The following is a 21,856-nucleotide window of genomic DNA, read 5'->3' as shown; positions in this document are numbered from 1 at the left end:
AAATTAAGACTGATTTGACTGTGTAGATTGGTCTAAATAAAACATGACATGATGGATGCATTGCATATCAAACTGGGGGTCCTTGAAATTAAAGATGGTTGAGAATCAGGCTAGTAGGCTACGTCTAGCTATAGCTACAAGGACACATTTAGCATCCATTTAAGAACGTTTCTATAATTAATACATTTACATCATGCTTGTAAATGTATCTAAGAATGTCCCTACAAAGGGTGTAAGGAGTGGAGACCTACTGGTTTTAGCAGCACAGAATGTCACCTTGTACATCCTCTCAGATGTAGTCCTGCTTATTTGTGTTGTGGCTCCTCCTGGAGTATTACTGGTTTTATTGCACTCCTACTGATCCTTAGTACTCTCTGTGGCCCTGAGTGACTTCAGGGCAACAATCCATTATTGGACTTTTAAACCAGCTAAAGGTTTTTATGCTGTCTAGGACAGTGTATAACAAATTCATTCAAGTTCAGTAGTTCTGCAATGCTGATGAGGCTGATGATTTATCCTCATGTCTATGTGATCTTTTTAGCTAAAGCAACCGTTACCAGATGTGTCTGTATCATTTAGCCTAAAGATACATGATGTTTTTGTGTTTACCTCTTAGATCTAAGAAGGAGACCTGCTTATCTCTGTCAATCATGGAACACTTATCAACTTATACTTTACTTAGCATCTTTACCTAGCCTTTAACACTCTTACATCTTTACCTAGCCTTTAACACTCTTTCTCCTTTATACCTAACATCTTTACCTTTAACACTCTTACTCCTTTACCTAACATCTTTACATAGCCTTTACCACTCTTAGCCCCCCACATTTAAGACTGGAGGGATCCTGATCTGTTGCTGATGTGAAACACACTTTATATTTTCTGTAAATAGTTGTTTCACATTGATATACATTAACCACCCTGTCTTTACCATATACATCTTGTAGGAACTTTTTTTGACACATTGTTGCAGGAAGTAGTAGTTTAGATCCTCTCTATGAATTCAGTATAACTACACAGCTTCTCTTAGAAGAAGCTCCAAGAAAAAAAATATTGACCACTGGTACACACCTGCAATTCCAAGATTTATTCAGCAATAAGCAATTAGGGATGAGTACCATTCACATTTGAACCAATAAGGTACCCGGTACCTGGAATGCGATACGGTACCGAAAATCGTACCTATTTTGGTACTTTTTATTTTATTTTGCCAGATTATTATTATTATTATTGATTTTTTATTTTATTTTACACAGACGACATTGGTTCTGACATTTTCATGTCAAGGACCCCAAATTAATATGTATTTGGCCGTGGACCCCCATCTGAAAATATTTTGTGCCAGGGACAGGGATTCAAAATGTGTAAAAAAAAAAAAAGCAGATCTGCAAGCTTTACAGAAAAAAACGTGAAAAGTACCGTCTTCAGTACAACCCTATAAGCAATATGCATGTATCCCTTCAAACAAGTTGCACATCAAGGACAAATATGCCCAGACATTTGCACAGATTGTATTATTGATTGTATCGATGCCAATAGAGTAACAGCTGTTTAGTTGTTAGCCATGGTCTGGTCCATCCAGGCACGCAGCACAGTGATGCTGGAGTACACACGAGGCATGTTGATAGGGCAGTCTGGCATGCCCCAGGAGGTCACACCAACCAGGGTCCAGGCTCCATTCTTCTTACACACCAGGGGACCACCAGAGTCACCCTGAAACAACGAGCAGTTGTGTTTGTAATATGGATGTTAACGCTCGTCAAAAAATATTCGCATTTTCGTGATGGTGTTATTTGGTTATGGGGAGATGTTATCATTTTAAACAGACTCAGGGAGGCGCAAGAGAGTAATCCATGTCCAAGAGAACACACAGAATGAGAGAAAGATCATTTCTGCTGTTGCGCACCGGGAGCGTTAGAATACCGTAGTCAAAACTAAAGAGCGAGTGACAGCGAGACGAGAGTATAGACGGAATATAGATGTGCGTTCATGATGGGGAACGCGCATGCACCCTGTACTGCATGTTCGTCAACATGGAGGCGTGTTCAAGATCACGTTGAGCTGTCTGCTCCATGTCTAAAGCCAGGCAGAACTAAAAAGACATGATTTCAATGTTGTTGTTGAAGACATTGTTCCTTTATCTACTAGTTGTCATCCTAGATTAAAGTTGAGAGTGGCCATCTTGTGCTTCAGCAACATGAATATGTATACAGCAAAATGAATAAATAAAAGTAATGCAAAAGTAAAAGTAAATTATAGCTACTTTTATAATGCAGTAACTAGTACAGTAACTTACTAGTTACTCTTTGAGAGTAGTAACTAGTAACTATAACTATAGTTACTTGTTTAAAGTAACTTGCCTAACACTGGCTATTTTTTTAAAAATAAGTCGACAATAAAAAAAGGCCCTGCATATAATGACATGCCCATGACTAAGAGAGTCATGACATCATATCGAGATGGGTTCCGAGGAAAAGTTTTGAGACCGTCTTTCTGAAGCTCGGAATGACATCATTGTGTAGTTATATCACCTCCCCCTTTCTGAAGAAAAGTGTGGGTGTTGGGAAGGAGTGTGTATTTGCTCTTTACACTCACATGGCAGGTGTCACCTCCAGCAGCTCCGGCACAGAGCATCCGACTGGTGATCTCTCCCTTATAGTAAGTGTTACACGTGCTGTTGCTGAGAAGGGGCACACAAACCTGCTGGAGCTTGTCAGTACTCCTTTGATCTGGGAAAAAAATACACAGGATTCATGTTGTCAAATGTCTTGTGCACACTGCCACTGACGTAGAATCCACCGATGTATGTTCACAGGATGTTCTACACCTTTTGAAATATCTTTTCATTTTTTTCAATGGATGGAAGTCAATGTGGCTCGGATTGCCCACTTTTGGGCACGTATGAGGTCATCGGCTCGCGAGACTCTTTCAGAGCCAGGCTTGCTAAGGAAGTGGTGGTTGAATCGGGCCAAAACCTTGCCCAAATATGGAGTCATAAGTGACATGTCATAGATACAGTATAGCATGTAATGGGCAAGTATATAGTACATAGATGTGTCATAGATATAGCATGTAATAGGCACGTATATAGTACATAGATGTGTCATTGATATGTCATAGATATAGTATGTCATAGATATATCCGGGATATATAGTCAGATATGTCAGAGATATGTCATAGTTGTCATATTGTCATAGACTGGCCACACAAAGTCCTAGATCCACATGAAGCCATGGCGTTATTGCACACTGTCTCATTAAATATTTCTATAAGTCTTACTTATTTTTGCATTGCTGCTAACTTTGTTATTTTTCATAAAATCATCTTGAAGCTTTGCTGTTTTCACTTTTTGTTTTATATTCTGAACAAGACGTTTCAAACTATATCATAATAATAATTGACAATTGTTGATTGACCCTATTCTAAATGTTGAACGTTGAATCTGCTCTATTGAGTTGCTCTGCAGTAGCCTAATTGCCACGTGTACACAGCCTACTCTATTCTAAATCCCTGTACTGGTAAAATGGTCCTTTCTGTGGCTGAGAGAGGAAAGGTGGCTTTCCTATCGTTCACTCACCATGGGTCCGGCCCCAGCCAGTGGCCACACACTTCATGTCATCAGTGAGGTTGTCTCCAGTCTCAGCCACACACACGGGGGACACACGCTCGTTCATCTGGGCAGGGCTTTTCAGCTTGATCAGGGTGATGTCATAGTCAGGGACCATAGACATAGTTTCCATAGACAACCTCTCTTTGAATTTAGGGTGTTTGAAGACCTACCAGGGAAATGACACATTCATCTTAAAGTTACTCTCCACCAAACAGACTAGGATACTTCAGACTACAACAGACTACAGCAGACTACAGCAGACTACAGCAGACTACAACAGACTGGCAGTCTTTTGGCAAAAGTTGGCATTTAGTTCAGCACAAACTGTCGGCCTATGCGCACATTGCGTTAACGCTGGCAGCGGTGGTCTGCAAGAGCCTGCCTGCCAGTGTTGCCAGGTCTGCTTGTTATAGGCGACTCTGGGCATGTTTTCCTGTAAAGTCGCTTGTAAATATTCATAGTTGCGGGTTGCTTTTGTTTGTTTCTGAAGTGTAGTTGCTTATTTGGGCTTGCTTTCAAGATTATTTTTGGAAATAGCTGATGTAATAGGGCTCAAGTGGCAGCCGATAACGGCGCATACCTTTCCAATTCTCATATCCTGGATGTTGTCTGCTCGTTTTAGATTGTGCTGGCCCAGGATTACACGGTGACATGTTCTGAAAATGTAAAATAAGAAATAACAATAAACAATAAAATGGTGGGGTGCTTAAGTCAAAGAAGAGACATGCAGAGTAAAGTACAAAAGGCTCAAATACTGGAAGAAGAGATTTGAGATTTGGTGACCCTTTTATAAGTCCCAATAGGCACTGCAGCAAAGGTGTGTGTGTGTGTGTGTGTGTGTGTGTGTGTGTGTGTGTGTGTGTGTGTGTGTGTGTGTGTGTGTGTGTGTGTGTGTGTGTGTGTGTGTGTGTGTGTGTGTGTGTGTGTGTGTGTGTGTGTGTGTGTGTGTGTGTGTGTGTGCGTGCGTGCGTGCGTGCGTGCGTGCGCGTGCTACTGTACTTGACGACGCAGTGGGCAGCAGTCACAACCCAGTCCTTGTTGATCAGTGTTCCACCACAGAACGGAGGTTTGCAGCATTCTTCCTGAATTCACATTGGTTTCATTAGCAACAGTAATTCAGCTATTATGAAATGGCATAGCTTCCATAGCTCAAAGGGCTCCTGGGGCCCTTCCATATATGATGGAATATGATTAAGGATTTCATATCATACACACCATACCTGTAACTTTCACTAGCCCCCCGCCCCCCCCCCCCTCCCAAAAAATAAATAAAAAAATCTCAAAAATGTTTTCATAAAAAACTTTTTTTCCCCAAATATTATTTTTTTTTTTGGGGGGGGGGGGGGGGGGGGTATTGGCTTCTTTAATTATAAGTCGTAAAAATATATATATATGGAATGATATATGATTGTAAGGCAGTGTAATATATAAAAGCCAGACAGTGTGGATAACAACAGAGAGAGTGATGTACCTGCAGGGAGACCTGCCAGGGCCAGGAGTGAGGTACAGCCTCCTCACCGTTGATGATACCTAATCCATCACTGGGACATCCAGGGACTTTTGGTTTGATGGCAGGAACACCACAGCCTGAAAAACACGCACGCACACGCACACACACACACACACACACACACACACACACACACACACACACACACACACACACACACACACACACACACACACAATTTTGCAACTGTGGGGCTCCAAGCAATGCTCAAATTTATGGGAACCCACTAAACAAAAAGTAATAAATAAAAGTAAATAAAAACGTATTTATGAGAAATGTCGTCTCTCTCTCTCTCTCTCTCTCTCTCTCTCTCTCTCTCTCTCTCTCTCTCTCTCTCTCTCTCTCTCTCTCTCTCTCTCCCCCCTCCCTCTCTGTCCACCTTACACACTGTGCAAATGGAAACCTTTTGATTGACTGTCGATGAAAATCATACTTGATATATGGAATGGATTGATACACAAGGTTTACGGTTTCAATTATTTAATACATTTAACATTCTGATTATTATCACATACTGTACTGTACACCAGTTTACTCCCCAGTCCCCACCCCAATTATATACATAATGTACATGGAAAAATATAAATATATTTTATTCACCACGGTGGAGGCGAGGCCCCTTTTGCACCAGAGCTCCACTGCTTTGATGCTTTAAAACTGCCTCTGTGCACGCACACACGTACGTACGCACACGCACACACACACACACACACGCACACGCACACGCACACACATTTCATCATAATTATTGTTATTATGTTTCATGATAGACTTCTTTATAGGTATATTTGAATGGAGCTGCTACAACAAAAACACTTCATTACTACTGTTTTATTACCTCCTGATGTCAGGTGTGAGCCTGTTGAAAACATGGAGAGTACCAGTCAAAGCTGAGCAATGCAACTAAATGGTGGGAAAAAAGTGGTCCAAGTACATGTAACTCAGGTTTTTATTAAAAATAGAGGGTTTAACCGCCATTTAAACCGGGAAGGCATCTGTGTAATTTGAACCACTTTAACCATTATTTTGTTCTTTGATTATTCAAAAATAGCTGAAATACAAGCTAACAGCACATCACTTTGTGCTGTGCTATGAGCTTGTAGATCTGCTATTTTAGAAAAAATATTTCATTTGTGCACTTCTTGAATATATTGTTTAAAGCAAATAATTTTATCTCAAATCTCTCCATCTGGGGGTCCCTGGAACAAAATATTTTGAGATGGGGTCGGCGACCAAATACACCTCATTTTAGGGGTCCTTGACATGAAAAGGTTTGAGCAGCACTGGTGTAGCAACATACGTTTTTCAGCAAACAGTTTAGAAGACATTTGTAGATTCGGCTTCAGGTCTTAATGGGTTAGTTAGGTGGCGTTAAAATAGTCATACTGTACCTGAGCTCCACAGCAGGAGGAACATCAAGGTTATTTCATTCATATCTTGTCTGTCAGGACTCATACACTGATATATGTCTGTAGCTGTCAATAAACATAAACTGATATGATCCAATAAGTCTTCAGTCTGAACCTGACCTTCACTGAACAACCCTTACTGTCTTATATCTAATCTCTGCAGTTGTCACATGTCAGCTCTACTCATTATGTATTCATCAGGGAGTGGTTTATTTTTTTAATGACATTCTGACTGGAAGAACGCACGCACGCACGCACACACGCACGCACGCACGCACGCACGCACGCACGCACGCACGCACGCACGCACGCACACACACACACACACACACACACACACACACACACACACACACACACACACACACACACACACACACACACACACACACACACACACACACACACACACACACACACACACACACACACACACAGTAGTGTGAGTAGAGGACAAAACAAGTGGGTCTCATACTCTCATTACAACTGTTGACATTTGGTTCACTGTTCTCAATCATCAGTCAGTCTTAATAGGGTGTTAAAGAAAATATGACATTGATGGACATTATTTAGTACCAGGTTATGAATGATCACAAAAACAGAAAAATGTGTTTGCTTCTCAGTACGATACATCTACATTAACCATCAGATCAAGATCTGAGGTGTTCTGCTACTTGAGTGTGTGGTCATGTGACTCACTGTCAGGCTGCATTCGAGCCTATATGTGGTATGTGCCTTAACCACTAGGCCGTTGGCACCCTGTGTGTGGTGTTTTGACAAAATCTGCCGTTTATAAAATTGTGCTTAAGCAGCAGAAAAGCTAGTTAGTTACACAGACCAAGAACACAACCAAAAATAAAAAGGGAAGTCAAGTTGAGAACCGTTAGAAAGTGTTAACCACTGCTGACTTTATTTGATTTGCACAACAATTTATATATATATATATATATATATATATATATATATATATATATATATATATATATATATATATATATATATATATATATATATATATATGCATGATATGTTAGTTCTTTCCATGGGAAAGTTGACAGTTAGTTGTTTTGCCGGTGAGGTAAGAAACCCTAGGGGGGCTCAACCGTTTTACATTACGCACAAATGAATTAAAATGACTTTAATTCACTGTTTTCCCTCTTATTAACGTGTGGAAGACATCACGCTGAACTGCAGAGTGAATGATCATAAACAAAAAATATAAATATACATTTCTGAATATTAATGTTATTGAAATCACTTTTTTCTTGAGGTTTCTTACATAGCTCTGGAATTAATTGAGCACTTTTAAGTTTTCTTAAAGAGTCTTAAGTGTCTCTGTGTGCATTCTCCAGGTCGGGTCGGGTCGGGTCGGGTCAGGTCAGGTCAGGTCACGTCGGGGTGCTTCTTGTTTTATCTATCACTGTTGATCCGGAGGGCCATGCAAGACCTCTCCATGTTCAGGAAGATGCTGTTTTCCTGGCTCCACTGTGACAGCCCTGCCACTAGGGTTTGGGGTCGTTCATTTATTTGTATTTATTTCAATCCCCTTATCGGCCCTGCTTATCGATCCGATTCCATATCGATCCTTTTCTAATAGTGATAGTTGTTGGCAAACTGGTGCTAATCTGGGTCACTTTATCACTTTCATAACTTTGGAATAGAATTTGTGATATAATCGATTCTGGATCCCCATTCCTGTCTGCATGCCACCTCCTCCATAGCAGTGGTATCGGAGGCCGTGTCTGCGGAGTATCTGTCCAAGGGGGTGCATTTAGAGGATGAAGAGGAGAGGGCCAAGTACTGAGCCTTGGGGGACGCCGTGGGTGACAGGAGTTGTGAGTGATTGGCAGTTGTTGATGGATATGAAATGATGTCTGTCTGATTTGAACCAGGAGAGGGTGGTGTCAGTGATTCCAAGGGTGGTTTTGAGGCGTGAGATTGTCAAAGAGATTTTGTAATCAAGTGAACATTGTAAAGAACTACTATTGTATGTGACAATAAACTATAAATAATGTAGAGTAAGTTAGACTATATTCCCATGTACATTTTTCTTTATACTTCATCTTTCTCTGCCTCTTTCTCATCAAGCTTCCTGTCAACAGGTTCAGTTTGCGTCGTGTGGTTCCTGTATCAGCTGGTGGTTTAAACCACAGGTTTTGAAATAACTGAAGCTGTAATAGTCACATAACTTTCTCATGAAAATATGGCATGTTTTTTAAAAAGGCAAAAATAAAACATGAACTACAATTATGATAATTACTTTTAAATGGTAAAGGGTGCATTGATATAGCACCTTTCTCCAAAGTGCTGTACAATGTGTGTGTGTGTGTGTGTGTGTGTGTGTGTGTGTGTGTGTGTGTGTGTGTGTGTGTGTGTGTGTGTGTGTGTGTGTGTGTGTGTGTGTGTGTGTGTGTGTGTGTGTGTGTGTGTGTGTGTGTGTGTGTGTGTGTGTGTGTGTGTGTCCTCACTTAAAAGGAAAATGTAATGGCATGTTGTGGTTTATAGGAAGTGGGGGGAAAAGACTGGGGGACAAGTAGTTCCACTTCAACCACCCTGTTCAAGTAAAGCCCCCGCCTTTCACACATACATCATATCAACATGTTTACAAAAACTACTAACTTTCCAACCACAAATGCTTGCAAGTGTTGATGTTCCATGTACTTCTTGTACTTACATCTGAGTCGAAATGTTATGAGGGCTGCTAACTTTTCAGAAAACCTTTTAGTGGGATTTGATCGTATGAGCATGAGCGTATGTGGCACCATTCCAAAAAACTAGAAAAGTGCACTCTTCGGAGCGCAGAAGTCAATCATAGCCAGGGGTGCACATAACTGGTGCGCAGGTGCGCATGCGCACCCAAAATAAATAATGTGTGGCACATCAGACGACGCGAGGCGCTTTTGCGTACCAACAGCTGGGACAGGAATTTCCAAGCTTTTATTTTTTAGCAAAACTAAAAAATAAAAGCCTGCAGATCGAGGCTAGGAATTTACTTCCTGAAGCCACACTCACACAATCACCCTAAAGCACGCGTCGGCCCCATGTACAGCCATTGCAGGAGGAGAGGACGCATGCTGCACGTGATTGTGTGAGCGTCTCGCATCGCCTCGCATTGCCTCAGCGGCTGTTAGAGGCACTCGTCACCGATGATAAACGCACCGTAATGGTGCAAAATATGCCGTGAACGTCCCAATCTGGCGGATAAAAGCAGCGCAGCACAGGGCACCAACCTTGGGGGGTTCACCAAACAGCGTGAGAAAAAAAAACGGCGAAAATCGGCGGAATTTGGAAGCAGAGCGTCCCTCCCCCCTCCCCCCCCCGTTGGCAAAACTGTCCGGTGGGCACCGTGCTGAATATCCCCCCCCTCCCCCCCCGTTGACAAAACTGTCCGGTGGGCACCGTGCTGAATATCCCCCCCTCCCCCCCCCCGTTGACAAAACGGCACGGGGCAAGTTATTTGGTTATTTGGCGCACCAAGTCACATCTCCAGGTGCTCTTCTGAGTACTAGACCTAAAAAGTTATGTGCACCCCTGATCATAGCCTATCGGAATGGAATATGAAACATCGGACTGATACATCTTAATCACATGCCCCCAGAGATAATGTGTACCAATTTGTGTGAGTTTTGGACAAAATCTGTAGGAGCAAAACTGGCACAAAATGGTGGAAAGCCTAGTCTGGCAAAAATGGGTGGGGCCTACAGTATATGGAGAGTTGCAACCTCATCCACGGAATCCAGGGGGGGAAAAAAACTTTCATTGTATGACCTACGGTTCAAGAGTTTTGTTCAAGAGAATGTTGTGGTGGCGGTTTCTTCCTGGGCCTCGTGGGAATGCACACGCAAAGTTGCTAAACATCAACATCCCCACATGGAGTTGTGCTTTCTGAAATGGTGCTGTGAAGACAGACGAGAGACGCATTGTTATGATGCTTAATTACATAGCTTCAGCTAAAACACCGAAAAGTAACTAAAAAGCATCGCGCTGGCTCCAATGTGTCGATGTGTGTCCCTGAGCAAAGACCCTTAACCCCTAATTGCTACCCGCGCGCCGTAGAATGGCTGCTCACTGCTCTCTTAGTGATTATAGGATGGGAAAATGCAGAGGAAAATTTCATGTACAGGTATGTGCAAATATACAGTGGGGGAAAAAAACACCCGAGGACAATTCCATTCTATAGAGCATCGCAGTTCCCTCCCCTCCCGGGTGCCACTTCAAAAAACTCAATGCATTTTTCCCATTGACATTTCCAAAAATATTTATATCAATTAATTTAAGCCTAGAATCAAGCCATCCAGGGTCCTGGTGAATCATGACCATAAAACGTTTGATTCTGTGAAAAAAAACACCATCGTCATGTTTGCTGATGACACAGTGAAATGACCCCATCACCTGCCACCTCCTCTCATCTGGAGGAGGTGGCAGGCAGACAGGGATGGGGATAAGGAATCGATTATATCACGAATTCTATTCCAAAGTTAAGAAAGTGATAAAGTCATCCAGATTATCACCCAGCTAACTATACATATTAGAAAAGGATCGATATGGAATCGGATCTATAAGCAGGATCGATAAGGGGATTGAAACTACATTAACGACCCCCGGGCCATCCCTAGTGGCAGGGCTATCATAGTGAGCATCACTATGACATGTTCAGGAGAACATGGACCAGACCAAGGAGATGAAGGTAATCTTCTGTACACAACATCAGAGGTCTTGCATGGCCCTCCGGATCAACAGTGATAAATACAACAAGATGCACCCTGACCTGACCTGACCTGACCTGATACAGATTTGGGCAACACTTCCTCTTCACAATATCAGGGTACATATAGAGTCACGTTGGTATCTTCGCTTTATCTATTCCAAGTTCACAAAGGTGTTAAAACCACCCTGTTCAAGTAAAGCCCCCGCCTTTCACACATACATCCCGTCAACATGCTTAGCAAACAGCTAACTTTCCAACCACAAATGCTTGCAAGTGTTGATGTTCCATGTACTTCTTGTACGTACATCTGAGTCGCAATGTTATGAGAGCCGCTAACTTTTCAGAAAACCTTTTAGTGGGATTTGATCGTATGAGCATGAGCGTATATGGCACCAGTGCACATTTTGGAAATGCAAAAAAAACTAGAAAAGTGCACTCTTTTAAAGTGCTCAATTAATTCCAGAGCCAGAGTGAGAAACCTCAATACAAAAAAATGATTTCAATAACATTAATATTCAGAAATGTATATTTATATTTTTTGTTTATGATCATTCACTATGCAGTTCAGTATGAAGTTTTCCACACGCTTATAAGAGGGAAAACAGTGAATTAAAGTCATTTTAATTCATTTGTGTGTAATGTATGTACATTTTCACGATTTTTCAAAAATAGCAGATCTAAATATCTGCTATTTTTTAATAGCCAAAGAAATCTTACAATAACACTGACAGAGATGCGTTCCCGGTCTTAAAGGGTTAAGCTGATTTTGTCAAAATACCACACACAGGATGCCAACAGCCTAGTGGTTAAGGCACATACCACATATAGGCTCTAATACAGCCTGACAGTGAGTCACACAAGGACACACTCAAGTAGCAGAACACCTCAGTACACTTGTGTTTTTCCAGTCAGAATGTCATTAAGAAAATAAACCACTCCCTGATGAATACATAATGAGTAGAGCTGACATGTGACAACTACAGAGATATAAGACAGTAAGTGTTGTTCAGTGAAGGTTCAGACTGAAGACTAATTGGATCATATCAGTGTATGTTTATTGACAGCTACAGACATATCAGTGTATGAGTCCTGACAGACAGATATGAATGAAATAACCTTGATCTTCCTTCTGCTGTGGAGCTCAGGTACAGTATGACTATTTTAACGCCACCTAACTAACATATTTAGACCTGAAGCCGATTCTACAAATGTCTTCTAAAAAATAAAACAGTTTGCTGAAAAGCTTAGGTTGCTATATCAGTGCTGCTCAAACTTTTTCATGTCAAGGACCCCTAAAATGATGTGTTTTTGGCCGCCGACCCGAATCTCAAAATATTTTGGTCCAGGGACCCCCAGATGTAAATATTTGAGTTAAAAATGTTTGCTTTAAACAATATATATTTATAAGATTTGCACAAATGTTCACGATTTTTCTAAAATAGCAGATCTACAAGCTCATAGTGCAGCACAAAGTGACGTGCTGTTAGCTTGTATTTCAGCTATTTCTTTTTATAGTCAAAAAATTAAATAATGGTTAAAGTGGTTCAAATTACACAGGTGCCTTCCCGGTTTTAATGGCGGTTAAACCCTCTATTTTTTATAAAACGGACCTGAGTTGCGTGTACTTGGACCACTTTTTCCCCATCTTTTAGTTGCATTGCTCAGCTTTGACTGGTACTCTCCATGTTTTCAACAGGCTCACACCTGACATCAGCAGTCTATGTGCGTTCCCCTGAAGAAGTGGTTGTTGGCAACGGAACCACAGACACAGGTGGGTAGAGAAGCCAAAAACTGTTCTCTATTAAAGGCCTTGTTTCTTTCAAATAATAATGGCTCAAGTAGAAGTAAAGACACCACAATACTTACTTGAGTAAGAGTAAGTATCTGAGAAGACAACTAAGTTACTTCGTATGATCTGATTTAGTGTTTACATGAGCAGAACTTCATTGAAATGTGTGAAATATATATATGTTTTTAATAATTTTTTTTTTTTTAAACATCCCCTTGAAGACTGTGGTATGGCACTGCAGTTTTCCCGGGTTCCCATAAATTTGAGCATTGCTTGGAGCCCCACAATTGGAAAATCGGCTTGTGCGTGTGCGTGTGCGTGTGTGTGTGTGTGTGTGTGTGTGCGCGCGTGCGTGCGTGTGTGTGTGTGTGTGTGTGTGTGTGTGTGTATTTGTGTGTTCTTCAGGCTGTGGTGTTCCTGCCATCAAACCAAAAGTCCCTGGATGTCCCAGTGATGGATTAGGTATCATCAACGGTGAGGAGGCTGTACCTCACTCCTGGCCCTGGCAGGTCTCCCTGCAGGTACATCACTCTCTCTGTTGTTATCCACACTGTCTTGCTTTTATATCTTACACTGTCTTACAATCATATATCATTCCATGCATATTTACTACGACTTATATTGAAAGATGAAAAGAAAAACACAACTGGAGTGTTTGCTCTGTGTATGCATGCAGGCGTGTGTGTGTGTGTGTGTGTGTGTGTGTGTGTGTGTGTGTGTGTGTGTGTGTGTGTGTGTGTGTGTGTGTGTGTGTGTGTGTGTGTGTGTGTGTGTGTGTGTGTGTGTGTGGGTGCGTGGGTGTGTGTGTGTGTAAATAGGTGGATGAGCGTTAAGGAGGGGAAGCTTTGTTTAGTAATTTCATAATAGCTGAATTACTGTTGCTAATGAAACCAATGTGAATTCAGAAAAAATGCTGCGACCCTCCGTTCTGTGGTGGAACACTGATCAACAAGGACTGGGTTGTGACTGCTGCCCACTGCAAGGTCAGGTACAGTAGCGCACACACACACACACACACACACACACACACACACACACACACACACACACACACACACACACACATACTCTGTCTCTTCTTTGAGTTAAGCACCCCACCATTATATTGTTATTTCTTTTTTAACATTTTCAGAAAATGTCACCGTTTAATCCTGGGCCAGCACAATCTAAATCCAGAAGACGACATCCAGGAGATTAGAATTGGAAAGGTAGGCGGTTTGTTTTATATGACTAATACGGACACAAGATTATGTCGTTACATTTGTTATCAGAGTCATCTCCATTACCTGCCCGCAATTTTGCACATTTCTTTTTGCCTACCTTTTTATGTTTGTGGCTCCAGATAGTAAAACATGTTTGAAGCCAGACATTCAATCTACAGCAAGCAGCAAAAACTAGCTTTTTGCATATCTCTCCTAAAAGCTAAAGGCAGCTCTCGGCCGCGGAAGGCGTTGGAAAGCGTCTCCTAACGACAACCTGTTGTAGATAGCGCCGTGTCATCGGGTCGGGACTTCTAGAATACCTTTGATGAACGACCGAGCAGGTTTGGTCGTGTCCCGACCGGTAGAGCCGTCGATAGCCGTGGGGTAGTGAAGAGGGGGGAGAGAGATGGGGTAAAGGTTTGGTCCGAGCTCCAGTCCGAGCTGGTTCCAGTGTTGTCAGATGCTGTGAGTGAAACAAGCGACCAGGTCTATGAAAACAAGCCCAAAATAATCCACCAGTTTCCCCACTTGAGCCCTCAGCATCAGCTATTTTCTAAAAGAATCTTGAAAGCAAGCCCACATAAGCAACAACACTTCAGAAACAAGCCCAAACAAAAGCAACCCGCAACTATGAATATTTACAAGCGACTTTACAGGAAAACATGTCCAAAGTCGCTTATAATAAGCAGACCTGGCAACACTGGCAGGTTTTTGCAGACCAGCGCTGCCAGCTTTAACGCAATGTGCGCATCGGCCGACAGTTTGTGCTGAACTAAATGCCAACTTTTGCTCGCAGAATGCCAGTCTGTTAATTGTAGTCTGTTCTGTTGTAGTCTGTTTGGTGGAGTCACCTTAAGATGAATGTGTCATTTCCCTGGTAGGTCTTCAATCACCCTGAATACAACGACCAAACTTATGACTATGACATCGCACTGATCAAGCTGCAAAGCCCTGCCCAGATGAACGAGTATGTGTCCTCCGTGTGTGTGGCTGAGACTGGTGACAACCTCACTGCTGACATGAAGTGTGTGGCCACTGGCTGGGGCCTGACCAACTACCGAAGTGAGTGAACGACAGGAAACACACTTTTCATCCGTCAGCCACAGAAAGGAGCATTTTACCAGTAGGCTACAGTGATTTAGAATAGAGTAGGGTGTGTACACGTGGCAAGTAGACTACTGTAGAGCAACTTAGAGCAGATTAACGTTCAACATTTAGAATAGGATCAATCAACAATTGTCAATTATTGTCTCCGCCAGGCCGAAAGGCATGGCGGGAGAGTATGTTTTACACCCTCTCCGTCCGTCCGTGTGTGTCCCCGTCCATCTGTGACCAGATAATCTCCGGCACCGATGGCTTGATCGCAGCGAAACTGTGCACACACACTCCCTGGATGCCAATTCAGAACCTCTGCCCAAGTTTTTCACATGGGCCTGTTATAGCGCCACCAGGAGGCCGCTTTTTGCTAAACACATTTATTGACAGTACTCCTACAGATTTTGTCCAAACGTCACGCAAATCGGTACACAGTATCTCTACTGTACAGTCATTAAACAAAAGTTTGCAGGAGTATTCCGTTTTGAATAAATGCCTCAAATCATGAACACAGCGTGCAATCACCGTGAAAGTTCGCACGTACATTCCCGGTAGGAAGAAATACCTACATTTCTCAAATCATCCTCATGGTGGCGCTATAACAGGTTGATACGTGTTTTTAACTATACAGTATCTGCACCATCGATTTTTCAAATTCCAGCCTGACTGGCGAATTCCAAAAATTGCTGGCTACACTAACCTACCTGACCTGGCGGAGACCTGTGCTCCGACGAGCACTTTTTCTAGTTTTTATATCAGTTTGAAACGTCTTGTTCAGAATATAAAACAAATGTGAAAACAGCAAAGCTTCAAGATGATTTTATGAAAAATAACAAAGTTAGACGTACTCCACATTTCTGGTTATCACCTTGATTTTTTTCTGGCAAATATTAAATGCCTTCTCAAAAATGATAACAGTAAGAGGTTCAAGATTGTTACATCTTGTGTACAAGTACATCCTCAGACATTATAGCAGCAATGTAAGACAGCCAATAACTATTTAACAACGCCATGGCTTCATGTGGATCTAGGATTTTGTGTGGCCAGACTATGACAATACGACAACTATGACATATCTATGACATACTATATCTATGACATATCTATGACAATATGACGACTATATCCATGACATATCTATGACATACTATATCTATGACATATCTATGACACATCTATGTACTATATTTACATGCCTATTACATGCTCTATGTATGACACATCTATGTACTATATACATGCCTATTACAGGCTATATCTATGACATATCACTTATGACTCCATATTTGGGCTAGGTTTTGACCCGATTCAACGGCCTCTTCCTTAGCTGGCCTGGCTCTGAAAGAGTCTAGCGAGCCGATGGCCTCATCCGTGCCCAAATGTGGGCAATCCGAGCCTCATTGACTTCCATTCATTGTAAAAAATGGAAAGATATTTCAAAAGGTGTAGAACATTCTGTGAACATACATTGGTGGATTCTACGTTAGTGGCAGTGTGCACCAGACGTTTGACGTCATGAATCCTTTGTATTTTTTCCCAGATAAAAGCCGTCCTGACAAGCTCCAACAGGTTTGTGTGCTACTTCTCAGCAACAGCAAGTGCAGCAGTTCCTGGTATAAGAGAGAGGGAGAGATCACCAGTCGGATGCTCTGTGCCGGAGCTGCTGGAGCTGACACCTGCGAAGTGAGTGTAAAGAGAAAATACACACTCCTTCCCAACACCCACACTTTTCTTCAGAAAGGGGGAGGTGATATAACTACTCATTGATGTCATTCCGAGCTTCGGAAAGACGGTCTCGTAACTTTTCCTCGGCATGGGCATGTCATTATATGCGGAATTTTTGTATTGTCGATTTTCAGAAATAGCCAGTGTTAGGCAAGTTACCTTAAACAAGTAACTAGATATAGTTACTACTACTCTCAAAGAGTAACTAGTAAGTTACTACTAGTTTCTGCATTATAAAAGTAGCTATCCGTTACTGTTACTTTTGCATTACTTTTATGTATTTATTTTGCTTCATGTATACATGTTCATGTTGCTGAAGCACAAGATGGCCACTGTCAACTTTAATCTAGGATGAAAACTAGTAGATAAAGGAACAATGTCTTCAACAACAACATTCAAATCATGTCCTTTTAGTTCTGCCTGGCTTTAGACTGGAGCAGACGGCTCAACGTGATCTCGATTGTGCCTCCATGTTGACGTACATACAGTGCAGGGTGCATGCGCGTTCCCCAACATGAACGCACGACTAAATTCAACATGGAGTGGCTGGCTGGCTAAAAGCCTGGTTTAAAAGGTTATTTCAACCCATCGAGTTTTTCCAGACGGTCGGAACTACAGGCATCTGTAGCATAACGTTTTGATACAATACAGAAAAAAAAGTAATAATTGATCGTCCCCTCTTATGAATAACACTTTGAACACAGAGCGAGTATTCCCGCAGCGGTAGCGAGTCGTTTTCAATTTGTGGTTTCAAAAGGAAAATCCAACTGCCAGAACGTACACAGGCCGTGAAGTCACAGACACGACTGGTGTGAGAGTAGAAGTCGTACCATAATAACCTTTTAATCCTCTTAAGCGTGGCGGTCCAGACAACCTAGGCTGCAATGCCAGCCTGACAGCGTGTCCCGGGTTCGACTCCCGTTCCCAACGACCTTTGCTGCGTGTCACCCACCATCTCTCTCCCCATTTCCTGTCAGCCTACTTTCCCTATCCCTCTCTAAATAAAGGCATAAAAAGCCAAAAAAAATAATCTTAAAATAAATAAAAATACAGTAACTGTGACACGTTACCGAACTGGACAAAAAATAACTTGTTATGTTACTAGTTATCGCAAAAGGTAGTGCCGTTACAGAAACCCAACACTGGAAATAGACAACAAGACAATGCTCCCAGACCGAACTACGTTTAATTCATTTTGACATTTTTTGTTACTCTCTTCTCGCTGTCACTCGCTCTTTAGTTTTGACCTCGGTATTCTAACGCTCCCGGTGTGGAACAGCAGAAATGATCTTTCTCTCATTCTAGTGTTCTTTCTGTTTAAAATAATGACTCTCCCCATAACCAAATAACACCATGAGGAAAATGCGGATATTTTTTGACGAGTGTTAACATCCCTATTACAAACACAACTGCTTGTTGTTTCAGGGTGACTCTGGTGGTCCCCTGGTGTGTAAGAAGAATGGAGCCTGGACCCTGTATGGTGTGACCTCCTGGGGCATGCCAGGCTGCCCTACCAAAGTGCCTGGTGTTTACTCCAGCATCACTGCGCTGCGTGCCTGGATGGACCAGACCATGGCTAACAACTAAACTGTAAACAGCTGTTCTATAGTTGGCATCGAAACAATCAATAATACAATCTGTGCAAATGTCTGGGCATATTTGTCCTTGATGTGCAACTTGTTTGAATTTATAAATGCATATTGCTTATAGGGTTGAGTACCGAAGACGGTACTTTTAAAGTTTTTTCTGTAAAGTTTGCAGATCTGCTATTTTTTTTTAATCTTGAAAATATGTGACACATTTTGAATATTTATTGTATAGGGGTCCCTGGCACAAAATATTTTCAGATGGGGGTCCATGACATGAAAATGTCAGAACCACTGTCTTCTGTGTAAAATACAGAAAAAGGTAAATAATGATAACAATAATAAAATAAAATGAAAAGTACCAAAATAGGTAACATTTTCGGTACCGTATCAAATTCGAGGTAAATCTTGGAATTCCAGGTGTGTACCAGTCCTTTTTTTTCCTTGGAGCTTCTTCTTCTTAGAGAAGCTATGTAGTTGATTTGCTGTAAATATACTGAATTCGTAGAGAGGATCTAAACTACTACTTCCTGCAATATTGTTTCAAGAAAGTCCAAAGGTTCCTACAAGGTGTTTATGGTAAAGACAGGGTGGTAAATTTATATTTCACTGTGAAACAAATGAGGCGAAGCTTGCGGAGCTAGTTCAGGCCAGGCAACTCAAGGGATTGTGTCAAACGATCAGGTGACTAGTCGCATGCACTCTTTTCCTGGTCGGGTGGTTATATGTACTGCTCTGCCTATACCTGCTCATTCTGGCTTCCCTGTCTGGCTGCGCTGACGTGCCGACGCTGCTGCTCCTGCTGACATCTCCTGCGTATCGTTGCTTCGCTTACCTGCATAAATAGAACAAAATAGTCTTATCCCACCGCCTCCCCGGCATCCACCTGTAGGCTCTGTTTCTAGATCCCCATGGGGGTCTTTATTCATTCCCTGTAAATGTTATTTGGCATGTAACATTTATTAAAATGTTCATGCTTACAGGGAGTGAATAGATTCAGAGCCCTGACGCAAAACTATGCTTCATATATGCTTCTTATATTTATGCTCAAGTATGTTCAATAAATATATATTCTAATCCAATCCAAGAGTTGTCTGACTGAACTATTTACAGTCGATATAAAGTGTTTCACATCAGCAACAGATCAGGATCACTTCAGTGTTAAATGTGGGGGGCTAAGAGTGGCTATGTAAAGATGTTAGGTAAAGGAGTAAGAGTGTTAAAGGTAAAGGTAAAGATGTTAGGTAAAGTATAAGTGTATAAGTGTTCCATGATTGACAGTGATAAGCAGGTTTCCTTCCTAGATCTAAGAGGTAAACACACAAACATCATGTATCTTAAGCTAAATGATACAGACACATCTGGTAACGGTTGCTTTAGCTAAAAACATCACATAGATGATAGATATGAGGACAAATCATCAGCCTTATCAGCATTGAGAGCCAGTATGGAGAACTACTGAACTTGAATGAATGTGTTAAACACTGTCCTAGACAGCATAACAACCTTTAGCTGGTTTAAAAGTCCAATAATGGATTGTTACCCAGAAGTCACTCAGGGCAACAGAGAGTACTTGGGGTCAGTGGGAGTGCAATACAACCAGTAATACTCCAGATGGCGCCACAACACAAATAAGCAGGACTACATCTGAGAGGAGGTCAGGTCAATATATTTTACAGGTACGATGTGACAGTCTGTGCTGCTAAAACCAGTCTCCACTCCTTAGTCCTTACATCATTTGAAGGGACATTCTGAGATACATTTACAAGCAGGATGTAAATGTATTAATTATAATAAACGTTCTGAAATGGATGCTAAATGTGTCCTGTTTATCAGGACTGCCAACTTTTCAGAAAACCTTGGAGTGAGATCTGGTGTTATGTGCAGCAATTGTTATTAATATTATCTTATCGACCCATGGAGTCACCACTGCATGCCAAATAAATTATTTTGTATTCATATTTTTACTCGATGTTGGACCCAATGCAACCAGTTGTAATACCCCAACCAGGTACAGTTGGTAGCCCATTTGCACTGTGTGCTATAGTTTTCCAAATTTAACCTTCAATTATGAAATCAATACATTTAGAGGCAGAAACTGGTGGTAGGTGGAGATTAATATTGTAGTTGTGATCATTTTGGTGGGATGTCTGGGGTTCCTCCTCCCCAGAAACTTTTTAACATGCAGAGTATAATTTCCTGTATTCTGGTGCATTTTAACAGGGAGTTTGATACATTTATCAGGCTTTACTAACATATAAATTATGGGTAAACATTTTCATTTCATCCATTAAAACAGAGGAGTTGATTTGATAACTGAAGCAATTAAAGAGCCATCTTTAATAATAACCACTAATTATTTTATCCTTGCATTGTTTTAGAAACCTGCATACACTTTTGGTGTTAGCGGGTCAAATTTCACCCGTGATTTAACTCAGCCCAAAATACTCAATTTTTTTTTATTTTCATTTATTTTTATCTCCCACCTCATAGCTGACTTGTTATGCATTCATATCCATGTAAACACTTAGGATTTCATCTTTCAATATATCTCGTTTTCAATTATAAAAATGTAAAAATTCACTCATTACATTTCCTATAATGAAGAAAATGGATAATGATGTTATATAGCTATAATAGACTAATATTAGAATATTTTCTTTTTTTTTAATAGTTGTTTTAGTTTTCAGCTTTAAAAATTTTATTATTAAAAATAGTGTTAAGGGTCAAAATCGACCCGTATACTTTTTACCATAGAAGGTGAAAACGCTGCGTGGAGACCTACTGGTTTTAGCAGCAGAGACTGTCACATCATACATGTAAAATATTGCCCTGACCTCCTCTCAGATGTAGTCCTGCTTAATGTGTTGTGGCGCCACCTGGAGTATTACTGGTTGTATTGCACTCCCTGACCCCAAGTACTCTCTGTTGCCCTGAGTGACTTCTGCCGGTATATTATCATTTCCTCCCGGCTCTTACTCCTTTACCTACCATCTTTACCTAGCATTTAACACTCTTAGTCCCCCAAATGTAAGACTGAAGTGATCCTGATCTGTTGCTGATGTGAAACACACTTTATATTTTCTGTAAATAGTTGTTTCACTGTGAAATATAAATGTACGACCCTGTCTTTACCATAGACATCTTTTTGGGACTTTCTTGACACAATGTTGCAGGAAGTAGTTTAGATCTTCTCTATGAATACAGTTTATTTACAGCAA

At 41.3% G+C, this 21,856-nt stretch overlaps 2 protein-coding genes across 2 annotated transcripts; one reads left to right on the top strand and one right to left on the bottom strand.

Annotated features, from left to right (window-relative positions):
- Window positions 1–1,238: 1,238 nt before the first annotated feature.
- Window positions 1,239–6,622, bottom strand: LOC308093303 (chymotrypsin B-like). Its single transcript, XM_080439631.1, has 9 exons — window positions 6,513–6,622; window positions 5,960–5,980; window positions 5,722–5,784; window positions 5,083–5,198; window positions 4,611–4,693; window positions 4,192–4,267; window positions 3,579–3,777; window positions 2,596–2,729; window positions 1,239–1,713 (listed from the first exon to the last, which is right to left on the bottom strand). The coding sequence occupies exons 1-9, from the start codon at window positions 6,574–6,576 to the stop codon at window positions 1,552–1,554; spliced, it is 918 nt and encodes a 305-aa protein (XP_080295757.1). The 5' UTR covers window positions 6,577–6,622; the 3' UTR covers window positions 1,239–1,551.
- A 5,635-nt stretch (window positions 6,623–12,257) lies between these two features.
- On the top strand, window positions 12,258–19,672 carry LOC308093338 (chymotrypsin B-like). The gene is made up of 8 exons (XM_080439675.1): window positions 12,258–12,383; window positions 12,935–13,009; window positions 13,433–13,548; window positions 13,933–14,015; window positions 14,160–14,235; window positions 15,111–15,291; window positions 16,865–17,007; window positions 18,475–19,672. The coding sequence occupies exons 1-8, from the start codon at window positions 12,341–12,343 to the stop codon at window positions 18,634–18,636; spliced, it is 879 nt and encodes a 292-aa protein (XP_080295801.1). The 5' UTR covers window positions 12,258–12,340; the 3' UTR covers window positions 18,637–19,672.
- Window positions 19,673–21,856: the final 2,184 nt, after the last annotated feature.

Source organism: Gymnoscopelus braueri (genome assembly GCF_963280865.1).
Source record: "Gymnoscopelus braueri genome assembly, chromosome: 10".
Classification (NCBI taxonomy): Eukaryota; Metazoa; Chordata; class Actinopteri; order Myctophiformes; family Myctophidae; genus Gymnoscopelus; species Gymnoscopelus braueri.
This window is presented reverse-complemented; position numbering and strand designations above follow the sequence as displayed.

Bases quoted from the DNA above. Each gene is read 5' to 3' on its own strand.
- LOC308093338 (XM_080439675.1), top strand. From the start codon at position 12,341: ATGAATGAAATAACCTTGATCTTCCTTCTGCTGTGGAGCTCAG. The intron at 14,016-14,159 runs GTACAGTAGCGC...TAACATTTTCAG, and splicing joins GCTGCCCACTGCAAGGTCAG to AAAATGTCACCGTTTAATCC. The intron at 15,292-16,864 runs GTGAGTGAACGA...ATTTTTTCCCAG, and splicing joins GGGCCTGACCAACTACCGAA to ATAAAAGCCGTCCTGACAAG.
- LOC308093303 (XM_080439631.1), bottom strand. From the start codon at position 6,576: ATGAGTCCTGACAGACAAGATATGAATGAAATAACCTTGATGTTCCTC. The intron at 3,778-4,191 runs GTATGCGCCGTT...TTTCCCTGGTAG, and splicing joins AGGATATGAGAATTGGAAAG to GTCTTCAAACACCCTAAATT. The intron at 2,730-3,578 runs GTGAGTGAACGA...TTTTTTTCCCAG, and splicing joins TGGCTGGGGCCGGACCCATG to ATCAAAGGAGTACTGACAAG.